Source organism: Xyrauchen texanus, chromosome 39, assembly GCF_025860055.1.
Source record: "Xyrauchen texanus isolate HMW12.3.18 chromosome 39, RBS_HiC_50CHRs, whole genome shotgun sequence".
Taxonomy (NCBI): domain Eukaryota; kingdom Metazoa; phylum Chordata; class Actinopteri; order Cypriniformes; family Catostomidae; genus Xyrauchen; species Xyrauchen texanus.
The window spans coordinates 18,089,063-18,101,705 of record NC_068314.1 but is presented as its reverse complement, the minus strand read 5'-3'; the positions used below and the strand labels follow the sequence as shown (position 1 = coordinate 18,101,705).

The 12,643-nt window shown below is 38.0% G+C and overlaps 1 protein-coding gene across 1 annotated transcript; it reads right to left on the bottom strand.

The window, feature by feature from the left end:
- Positions 1-1,211: 1,211 nt before the first annotated feature.
- Positions 1,212-6,660, bottom strand: LOC127632723 (guanidinoacetate N-methyltransferase-like). The gene is made up of 6 exons (XM_052111461.1): positions 6,325-6,660; positions 2,252-2,397; positions 2,059-2,122; positions 1,891-1,958; positions 1,688-1,798; positions 1,212-1,594 (listed from the first exon to the last, which is right to left on the bottom strand). The coding sequence occupies exons 1-6, from the start codon at positions 6,497-6,499 to the stop codon at positions 1,454-1,456; spliced, it is 705 nt and encodes a 234-aa protein (XP_051967421.1). The 5' UTR covers positions 6,500-6,660; the 3' UTR covers positions 1,212-1,453.
- Between the last annotated feature and the right edge of the window lie 5,983 nt (positions 6,661-12,643).

The window sequence follows — 12,643 nt, the reverse complement described above, 5'->3', positions numbered from 1 at the left end:
AAAAAGCATATAAAGGGAGCATAAAAGTATTCTATACAACTCCAGTGGCTACATCCATGTCTTCTAAAGTGATATGATAGGTGTGGATGAGAAACATGTAAATTATTGAAGCTGGCAATGATGATGAAATGAAGAACCTAAGTGCAGTTTAATAATCCATGTGAAAACCAAAAACCCTAACTAAAAACCATGAATGAAACAAACTTGAAATTTAAATGTGAACATTGAAGGCAAAGCTTAAACTTGACATGAACTTGAAAATTGCAACACAAACTAACATCAATACTAGACAACGGACAATGGTAAACACGAGGGCTTAAATACATGACATGGGGAAACAAACCAATGATCAAACAGAACACTAAACAAGATAACAAGACTAATAACTTTAAACCAATGACAGACTAGTACTGATAAGACAATAAACCAATGAAAACAAGACACATGAACATGGTGAGAAACATGAAATCACGTGACAAGGGAAACAGGAACTAGAATTCCAAAATAAAAGAAATCAAATCAAAAACACATCTAAACATGACAAAACCGATCAATATTTAAGTCATTTTTTACTATAAATCTTCACTTTCACTCCCACGTTGTTGTTCTTTTGTATTTTTGGCAATTCGCATTCTTCACCTACTGGTTGGGGACGTTCAAAGGTGGAGATTTATTGTTAAAATGGATTTACCTATTGATCGGTTTCTCATCCACTATCTCATCATACTATCCTATAACCCCATTTCCCCTGAACATGTTGCCATTGCACGATCATGAGCACACTTCCTAGTGCTTGACACATGCACAGAGCCCTGGATGGCACTAGAAAGTGTAATCGATCCAGAAATCATGATCACCAAGGAGACGGCTAATGTCAAGAATTATAGTAATAAAGGAGTTATGTTTTGGTTTGTTCTCACCCTAAACCAACTGGATCACTTCAGAAGACATGGAACAACCACTGGAGACTTCTGGATTACTTTTATGCTGCCTTTATGTGATATTGGACCTTCAGAGTTCTGGCCACCATTCACTTGCATTGTGTGTACCTACAGAGCTGAAATATTCTTCTAAAAATCTTCATTTGTGTTCTGCTGAAGAAAGAAAGTCATACACATCTGGAATGCTTGAGGGTGAATAAATGATGAGAGAATTTTAATTTTTGCGTGAACTATTTCTTTAAGGGACATAAAGCATGACATGCAACCATACAGTATGTAAATCATGTGGTGTTTATTTTCATATAATACAATCTAAAAAGAAAAAATATATATCTTTGCATAGTACAGCTAGTCATAGTCTTTTATTGAAAAAAAAAAAAAAAGAGTCATTATAAGAGATTATAGAGCAATCCGCTTTATAATTTCAAATTTTCTTAATTAAAAATGAATTAAATAATTTGGAAAATCTTGAGACAATTGACTATACTGATGGGTTGGAAGTTTGTGTTTTCTTATTCTTTAACAATAGTTGGTGTGATCATCTTCTTAAAGGAATAGTATTTGCATTCACTGGGAGGGCTGATATCCATCAATGTGGTGCTGATCTTCTCTTTTTTGAATCCAGCTTCCAGCAGGTGGGGAACTTGTGTCTCCTGAAAGTAGAGGATGCCCATCATAACACCACATCACAAAATTCTGCATATGGATTGAGTTAAAAGGATTCTGTTAGGAGTACATTTACTCACTTGGAACATTTGGTCAATGTTGTTAAATTTAGTTTTCAGCAGGTCACCCCAGGAGGTAAGATTACAGTATGTGAGCACACCGCCGGGCTTCAGGAGTCTGTGTCCATGACTCTACAAACAAGAGTTTTTTTTCATGATTACAAAGCACCTCAAAAAAGAAAGATAAGTTAACTGGATTTCGCAGTGTTCAGTTAGTCACAAACCTTGATGAAGGTGAACTGGTGTGTGTGCCAAGTTTCCTCTGACAGAGGGTATGTGTCATAAAGAATGCCTGTGATTGGGTAACAAATATATACAGAATACTTCACACATCTGTCAAATCTTTAAAATGATATTTTCTTACATGAAAGCAACCATTAAAAACATTTTACCATCAAAGTGATTGTCAGGTAGAGTTGGTACCACATCTTCCCATAGGCCTTTTAGAGGAACAACCTATGTAGTCAAAAACAGCCATTTAATGATCAATATTAGTCCTTAACATGTAATAACAACCTAACCCAGTATACAAAGAGCAGACTTGGCTGTTTGATGGCACTAATGTTTAATGGGATATTGCAGTACTTTGTGTGGCTGGATCTTTGCCCATTCCTGAAGCCTCTGGAACACACCATCATTGCACTCGATGATCCAGTGCTCCTCAATTGGGAACGACTCTACCTTAGTGGCTGCTATGGCCATTCCAAAGCCAATCTCAAGCACCCGTCCACCTATAGATTAATATACTGTTGTTTACTGTTGAACATGATTGCATGGTTAGTATATTGCTGCCCAACTCTATCATAATCTACTCAATTGCACTCTTCATCTAAATGTATTGTATAATGTGTATTGTATTTTTTTTGTACATTCCGTACATTGTACATAGTGTTTAATGTTATATCATACATACTTGATATGGTATGTTTACTGTGTACATGTGAATTTGTATTCCTATACATAATAATTTTTAATTGACATCAGTTTTCTATATAGCACCGATGTTAATCATACTATCGCGAGATGTGAATAGCAGAGTTGTGGTCATGGGAAAGATCCTGCCTCAGAGCTACAAGAGGTGATATTTCAGAGAGGAGTAAAAATAGGCATGTGAGATGTAAAAAGAGGTCACCAGCAGTGTCCCGCCCTTCTCAAATGAAAAGAATTTCGAGAGATTCCGTTTGTAAACCATTAAAGGTGACACACACACACACACACACACACACACACTGTAAATATAAGAATCATTTGCAGCCTGTGTAATGATTTTATCATCAAAATATATATTTATCAACAGCCTATGAAAAGTTAATGAATCGTGAGGTGTTCATTTACGGTCCTTCTCTGTATAGCTGAATCACTGCACAGTTCCAGAGGGAAATAAACTCCAAAAGGATGTAACAAATGAAATAAACAACAAACAATAAGAGCATAGCTGATGTTACATGAGCACGGTGGTCAGTCTGTGTGCGCGTTCACTGAAACAATTGAACAAATAATAGTTTATCCCTTTTACTAGTCTTTAACTTTTGTATTTCGAGGGGGGAATTTAACACCTGTTCTTGTCGCAGTCAGATGTAGATAAACTTTCTTATGAGATGAGGACGTTTTGTCACTGCGTGTCACTGGCAGTGTGAACGCAGCTAAAACTACCTCTTTTTTTCTTTTCTATTGAACAAAGATTACAGGGGAAACATCTATCACAGAAAAAAAACACTTAAGATAACAGCAAACTCAAGGTAGAGCAAATTACATTTTCAAACAAGATTCAGTAAACAGATAAAGTCTATACTAAAAAGAAAAACTAATTCACAAAACATCTAAAGTAATAGAAATTAAACATACAATAAATTAATAAAAAATAAATAGAAATAACATGAAACTTAAAAAAAAGAAAAAAGTCACTTTCATGAAATCAGGAGGTAACTCTTATAATGAAACCATAATTGTCTTTAATCAACAGAGCAGTTTTAGCTGCTTTCTTGTTAAATGATAAACAAAGAGAGTCATAGAATAACTTTAGATCGACACAGAAAAGCCTAATATTGGGCTTAGAATCAGTGACTTTACATTTATGGAGATGAAACTGGCCACAGAGAGTTCGCAGTTTTAACCTGTCATACATCTCCTTTGAGTCCCAAATCAAAAACAGTACGTTCATTATTTCAAAAATAAAAAGTTTGTTGTAAGCAGAGCAAATAAGACAGGCTACTTCTTTCCAGAACTCCTTTACATAATCAAAAAACAAATGTGATGTTGTTTCAAGATTAAAGTTGCAGAACTTAAACTTAGAAAGAAGAGTTACAGGGATAGTAATTATGAAGAATTTTATAAAGTTATTTCAACGTGTTAGGTAACAGAAACATATTAATGCCAGTCCATATATTAATAGTAGAAAGAGAAGGATAATTTAATTTCCACTTGAAAAGAGCTTCGGGATGACAGTTGATTTTCCTAATAAGGATTCTTCTAATCCAGAAATTGTTACATTTGACGTTGGAAAGCTCCAATACTACAATGGATAATTGGGGCATTTGACAGACTGATACTCTGTAACTACAGTATGACCTGACCACTTGCAACAGTTTAGGTGAAATACAGTTAATAACCCAGTAATAAACTCTAGGTGAGGTACCATATAATACTTAAAACTATCCCATCTCAACCATTTTAATGAGAGCTGGCGACTTCCGGCGACACGAGCGATGGCGACTGTTGGCGATCGTATGTGGGCGTGTCCAGCGACGCGACAAAGTTGAGAATGTTTAACTCTATGCAAATGAAGAGCGACAGCCAATACGAGATAAGATGGTAGAGTTTACGTGATCGTTCTCTCCCTCTCAGAAAGGCTACTCTCTCTACACACCATTAGCGTCCTCCTAACCGCCAGCCACTGGCGACATGCAGCGACAAAGTAGCTGGCAGTGTGAACGCAATTTATCTCGCTGCTGCAACGTGAAAGTTTACGTAATCCCACTACTGGGAAGGCGTGCTCATGAATATTAATTAGGTTACGCTATTGGACGATCCAGGAAGGTTACGACCAGTGTTGGGAAAGTTCACTTTATACATGAACTAGTTCAAAGTTCAGTTCACACATTCTAAAATGAACTAGTTCATAGTTCTTTTTTTTTTTCCATATGTTGCTGCGAGCTATTATTTTTCAAAATGATTGACACAGCCCATACAGAACTACAGACAGCAATTATTTCATCAGTTTTAACACTGCACTATGTGTCAGATTTCATCTTCATATCAAATTTTGAATCCTTATTCAATCAGGTTTTACATTAACATTGAGGAGAGTGGGACAGCATTTCCCCATTATTGCTTTAACGCTTTGTTGCTTTCCATTCAGTCCACACTAGTACCAGCTGCAGCTTTCACCCCTACTACTACAGTATATTCTCAAAAACATGAAGAAAAACGTGCTGCTTGAATGGTCTTTTTAAATGAGGAATTGGTAAAAGAAAAACAGGACAGTAGTAAGGGCATCAGTTTTGTTTTGCCAGTGGACAGTGATGCCCATAAATGCCTTGTTCACAGCTGACCAGCAATCTGCTGTTGTGCATACAACATCAATCTCAGACAGTTCAGACTTAAGGTCACATATGTTTTCTTTAAATTTCTTGTTTAACAGTGTCTGTACCTTTTTTCTTGATGGCACGTTTTTGGATGGCTGCAACCCCTTAATTAAGTTTATGAAAGCTGGGCTTTCCTCTTTTCTCAAAGGCTGCAGGTCTCCGACGATATACTGCACCACCAGGTTGTCCAGCTGCGGCTGGGAGATGACAACGGACCCGCTACTGTACGCAGTTAATGTGGTTTGTGCCGAGGACCTGTCTTGCCTGTCTTTAGATTTTTTAATTGCTTGCGCATACCTTGAAAGGCTAGTCGGGTATGGTCGGGTGCTTCAGTTCAATGTGCCGTTTTAGGTTTGCTGTGGATGTGACTGAAGTGCGTATTTTTTTTGTGGAAAGCCGGCGGGCAAAGTTTGCACAGAAATGTCATATTTGTTCCATCCTCACCGACGTGGTCATAAAACTCTTTTATATTATCATACGACCCCTCCTTGCTGCTTCGTCGCCTATATGCTGCTGTCGCCTCCATGCTAGTTTTTGTTTTGATGACGCATGCGGCGGTGAGACACTGGTGGCTGGTGTTGCCAGATTGTGTTTTTCCGCTAGATATTAAGGCCTGTTTACGGTGTGTTTTAGCCGGGGTTTCGCCTTGAAGACTCTAGAAATCTGGCACCCTATTGAACGAAGTTAAACTGAGAGAGCGTGCGTTCACAGACTCCAGAATGAACGCGTTCACAGTAACGTTCATCAGGCAGTAATACAGTACGTTCAGTTCACGTTCGCCCAAAATATGAACGCGTTCATGAACTATCGTTCAATGAACGCGTTCAGGCACAACACTGGTTACGACGCAACGTCTGCAAAACAACATTCATATTAATGAGTTAGGCGCGATTGATTTGTCTCTTTTGAGAAAGCCCCACTCTAGGTTTAAGTTTTCGACTGAGATTGAATGCGATAACATATAGCATTTTAAGTCAAAGTTAAAGAAATTAAAAAGAAAATGTAACTCAAATCACGGGTCTATGGACGCCCATTTTAAAACAACAACAATAACAGTTGTCGTTAGAAAGGTACCTTTAGATGCAGCAACTGTTGCAAGGGAGTGCATATAAGGAGTCTCCCAGCGCTCCATAACGGGTTTGCCCATGATCTCCAGGTGTGTGTCGGCCTCGTTGTAGTCAGCACTCGCGTCGTGCCACACTTGTTTGCAATTTTCCCCCTTTGAGAAGATCGGCTGTGCAGTGGTCATGGTCGATTGTTGAATGTTTGACAGATGTATTAAGGTATGTTGTGTCTAGGCGTAGTGGCTGAAGAGATCTTCTCCTGCTGTCTTGGGTTGTGTATATATATAAAGAACTGCTGATTGTGCAAGAATAAGTGTAGTGCAAGAGTGAGTGAGTGCAATGCTCAGTTGATAAGGAGTATTCTGTGAAGGGGGTGGTCTCTGACATGCAGTGCTTTAGACAGCTGGCCTGGAACAGCTTGTGATTCATGATGGTTAACCGCACTGTAACCTTCTTTACTGCTATTCGTTTGAAATGTCCTACTGGGTAATGCATTCCCTTAAAGTAATGTGGCAGAGGCGGTGTCATGGTACAGTGATGGTCAGATTTTTGTACAAACATTGGCCTATACTCAAATAATACCTGGTTAGTAACCTATAGTCCAAAAGTCCAAAAGCATGGTATTGCCTTGATATGTGTCCAATGAAAACTGTAGCCTTCTCCTTTTTTATTAGTTTTTAAAAAATAGGACACCAAAGGATAGTTGACCCTAAAATGAAAATTCTCACCTGAGTTTCCAGATGTGTACTGGAACTCGTACTTTCGTTCTTCTGCTGAACACAAATGAGTTTTTAGAAAAATAGCTCAGCTTTGCTGGTCTATTCAATGCAAGTGAATGGTGGCCAGAACTTTGAAGCTCCAAAAAAACACAAAGGCAGAATAAAAGTAATCCATATGACTCCAGTTGTTAAATCAATGTCTTCAGAAGTGATATTATAGGTGTGGGCAAGAAACAGATAAATATTTAAGTACTTTTAACGATAAATCTACACTTTCAGTAGCCCTCTTTTGCATGTTCACAATAGGGCCATGTTCTTCTTCTGTTTTTTAGCGATTCACATTCTTCGTGCATATTGCCACCTATTGGGCAGGGAGGAGAAAGAAAAACTGAGAGAGAGAGACAAAGCCAAGTTAAAGAATAAATAAATCATTATGTAACAATGGAGAGCTTCAAAAGTGGGGTATAAACTTTAGGTACTCTATGGTCAAGGGTGCGTATAGTGTTTTTGGACAAATAAATAATATTTGCACAAGAGCACAGAAGATTGAAAGCATGAAGAATGCAAATCAGCAAAAAACAGAAGAAGAGCTCTCGTGAAAGAGGGCTGTTTTAAAGTATATTTAAAGTTTAAAAAAAGCTCACACCTATCGTATCACTTCTGAAGGCATGGATTTAATGATGCCTTTTTATGCTTTTTGGGGCTTCAAAGTTCTGGCCACCATTCACTTGCATTGAATGAACCAACAGAGCTCAGATACTTTTCTAAAAATCTTCTTTTGTGTTAAACAGAAGAAAGTCTTACAAATCCGGGATGACATGCAGGGTCAGTAAATTCCTTTAAAAAAAAAAGGAAAATATCAGCCCTAATCACATGTGTCTGACAGTTGAAGTTGGGCAATTGTCCAGAGCAAGTTGACTCTCTGAACTATTCAGATGCCGGGTGGTGACATTTTTGCAGTTTTTGTCAATATTTTGTAGGCTGCCCTAACATCTTTGATTTAATTGAGGTCTCCACGTTCCAGTTGTTACACAATGGTTAAAAATTATCTCAAGAATCCTTTAGCTCTTGAGCAGTTAGTTGATGTGTTCTGTGCCATGACCTGTCTGCACAAATTTGCTTAACAGTTAACATTTCTCTAGTGAGCATAAAACTACAATATCATTTAGTTATCTATGGGAAAACTTTGCTAAAGATCTTTGCATTCAGAAATATGTTTTCAATGATAAAGTTGACTAACTACACAGTTCATGTTAAGCTGATGTGTAGAGAACACAGAATAGCAAGATATGGATGAAAAAGAATCTGGAAAATTAAGTTATCTTCGTAACTTAAGCACTCCAAGTAAAGTCAGTTATGCTGGAATGTAATAATTTCATAAGAACAATGTAATTCTGGTCATGCATGACCTGCACTGTTAAAGATATGTGCCTGTATGTTATTTATTTTATGCATCCTCCAACGGCTTCACAACAAACTGTAACATATAAATATATAAACGTATTACTTGACCAACTAGAGGAAAAATGTGGCTGTATAAAACCTCTCTGTCTTTCATACTCTGTACTGTAGCACCTCCTTCTCCTGTCCTATAAACACAGATAACTGCCATTCCAATGTGTAGGCTATCAGTGAAATTGTTGAACCAAGTTTGCTGATAATGCAACCCTGATCAAACATATCACCATATCCTCCTGAGACCCAGCAATACATTTTTGTCCTCTGTAGAGGACATTTTATTATTTAACCTTCTCTTAGCCCATAGACGCCATCCTGCAAATGCTTTTAGACATTAAAACATGTTTGAGAGTTAGCCGTTCAAATTTCATGTACATCCCATTTCAGCACATTTTATGGAAAGAGCATTAGGTTTATTATTGTGTAAGGATCAAAAGTATTTGAACGATTTGCTTGTAAGTAAACATCAAGCAAAATTGTATGAGTTTTCCAAGCAGGATATGATTTTATTTTACAAGAAAGATGTTGATTTCTTCAATGTTCTCTGTAAAGGACATCAGGACTCAGTTCATGTGCACCTATTGGGTGATACTACAGCTGAATAAAAAAATAAATAACCATATTAAATTCAGGCACTGCTCAATCATAAACATTTCAAACTACAAGCTATGAACATCCTGCATATACCGTGCATTCAGAAAGTATTCAGATCCCTTCATGTCTTTCACATGTTCCAGCCTTATGCTAAAATGCTTTAAATTATTGTTTTAAAATCAATCTACATACCCCATAATGACAAAGCAATAACCAGATTTTTGATTAGGAACATTCACATTGACATAAGTATTCAGACCCATAACTCAGTACTTCGTTGAAGCACCTTTGGCAGCGAATAAAGCCTCAAGACTGTTTGGATTTGGGGATTTTCTGCCATTCTTCTCTGCAGATCCTCTCAAGCTCTGTCAGGTTAGATGGGGACTGTCGGTGGACACAGATTTTCAGGTCTCTCCAGAGATGTTTGATTGGATTAAAGTCTGGTGCTCTGGCTGGGCCACTCAAGGACATTCGCAGAGTTGTCCCTAAGTCACTCTTGCCTTGTTTTGGCTGTGTTCTTATGGTTATTGTCCTGTTGGAAGGTGAACCTTCGGCCCAGTCTGAGGTCCTTATCGCTCTCAACCAGGTTTTCATTAAGATATCTCTGTATTCTGCTGTGTTCAACTTTCCTTCAACCCTGACCAGTCCTCCAGTCCCTGCTGCTGAAAAACACCCCCACAGCATGATGCTACCACCACCATGCTTCACCGTTGGGATGGTATTGTGCAGGTGATGAGCGGTGCCTAGTTTCCTCCAGACATGATGCTTGGAATTGAGGCCAAACAGTTCAGTCTTCATTTCATCAGACCAGAGAATCTTGTTTCTCACAGTCTGAGATTCCTTTAGGTGCTTTTTCATGAGTCTTGCACTGAGCAGAGGTTTCAGTCTGGCCACTCTGCCATAATGCCCAGATTGGTGAAGAGTTGCAGTGATGGTTGTCCTCATGCAAGTTTCTCCCATCTCCACACATTATCTCTGGAGCTCAACCAGTGACCATTGGGTTCTTGGTCACCTCTCTTACCAAGGCCCTTCTCCCCCGATTGCTCAGTTTGCGGCCAGCGGCCAGCTCTAGGAAGAGTCCTGGTTGTTCAAAACTTATTCCATTTAAGAATTATTGAGGCAACTGTACCTTTGTGAACCTAAAATGCAGCAGAATATTTTGTAGCCTTCTCCAGATCTGTGCCTCAACACAATCCTGTCTCTGAGCTCTGTAGGCAGTTCCATTGACTTCATCTTGGTTTTTGCTCTGATATGCATTCTTCTTCTTCTTCTTCTTTCCAATTTAACGGCGGTTGGCATCCAGCTTTTTGGTGCATTACTGCCCCCTCTGCTCCGGAGTGTGGATCAGATACTATAACTACAAAACATCATTGTCCATTCTCTTTCCTACACTTACATAACCTTAATTCCCTTCAAATAAACACTCACACAAACAACAAGCTTTATTTATCAATTAAATCCTATTGAAAACTCCCGCCTCCCTTAAAAAAGTCATCAATATTCTATTCTGTGTCCCATTTACTGCTCTTAATAACCCTTTTAATGTAATCTCTTGCACCCCAATCTGCCTCAACTTATTCTTCATCACCTGCCTCTGCATTTCATGTCTCCTACACCTCATAATTATGTGCTCCACTGTCTCCTCTTCTTGACATCCCTCACACAACCCTGTCTGGTGCTTCCCTATCATCTTTAGTGTTTTGTTCAGCGAACAGTGTCCCAACCTTAACCTCGTCATCACAGCCTCTTCTCTCCTATTCCCACTTCCCACCCTATCCTCTTTTACATTTCTCTGACTGATGTGCATTTTCCGCTGCGAGACCTTATATAGGCAGGTGTGCAACTTTCCAAATCATGTCCAATCAATTGAATTTGCCACAGGTGGACTCCAATCAAAGTGTAGAAACATCTCAAAGATGGTCCAGAGAAATGGATGCACCTGAGCTAAATTTCAAGTGTCATAGCAAATAAATAACTTTATTGTCACACTACTATGTACACAAGTGCAACAGTTGGTGAAAGTCTTGTGTGCAGTTCTGAGCAACATAGCAATCATGACAGTGACGAGACATATACCAATTACACTAAACAACATATTTACACAACACAATTTACATATCAAATGTACATATACTTAACACAACACAATAATAATATACAATGTACAGTAAACAATACACACAATATAGTGCACATACAATAAAATAAATAAATAAGAGTATATAAAATATATATATGCAGTAGCTATATTGTGGAGAATATATTTGACAGTCCAGTGTGAGATAATAAGATGAAGATTAATAAAGTGCAGTGCTGATTATTGATCATGAGAGATCAAGATTTCAAAAGTCTGATTCCTTGGGGGAAGAAGCTGTCATGTAGTCGGCTGGTGCGGGTCCTGATGCTGCGATACCGCCTGCCTGATGGTAGCAGTGAGAGCAGCCCATGACTCGGGTGGCTGGAGTCTCTGATGATCCTCCAAGCTTTTTTCACACACTGCCTGTTATAGATGTCCTGGAGGGAGGGCAGCTCACCTACGATGATGTTTCTGGCAGTTCACACCACCCTTTGCAGGTCTTTGCAGTTGTGGGCGGTGCTATTGCCGTACCAGGCAGTGATGCAGCCAGTCAGGATGCTCTCTACAGTGCTGGTGTAGAACAGTATGAGGATATAATAGTTCATTCCAAACTTCCTCAGCCGTCTCAGGAAGAAGAGGTGCTGGTGAGCCTTCTTCACAACGGCCTCAGTGTGGATGGACCATGTGGGTTCCTCAGTAAGGTGGACACCGAGGAACTTGAAACTGCTGACTTTCACCTAGTGTTGCACTTGTGTACATAGTAGTGTGACAATAAAGTGATTTGATTTGATTTGATTTGACATCTGATTGACATCAGTATTTAAACCCTTTGCTATGACACTATAAATTTAGCTCTGGTGCATCCCATTCCTCTGGATCATCTTTGAGATGTCAGTTTTTATAAATGTGTAAAGTTATCAAAAATCTGTTTTTTGCTTTGTCATTATGAGGTATGGATTGTAGATTGATGTGTTTTTTTATTTTTTTTATTTTTTATAGCAGTTTAGCACAAGGCTACAACATTACAAAATGTGAAAAAATTAAGTGGTCTGAATATTGCACTTTGTATCTTTTTTAAAAAAAAATTAAAGCAGTGTTGCAGAGTATGTGCTTGGGAAGAAAATTAGCACCATTCCTAAAACTAAATTTAATCCTTAAAAAAAATTATAATAATGAAGAAAAAACAAAACAAATACACACAAATATTTGGCCTATTTTAAAGATTTTTGCATTTGAATTTCATAACAAATTTCCATCTAATTGAATTATGTAATCTTTAGCAAGATGAAATCAATATAACTTAAAATATGTATGTTTCTAAAATTGTATGTTATTAAAGATTAAATGATTCAGTTTGATTGACATTTTTATGTGAAACTGAAATGCTTGATTTTAAAGTTATTTTTATATATATTTTGAATGTATGTGGGTCCTGCGTTCTTTTATGAAAACAGTTATTGTCATTTTTTTCTTGCAACAAG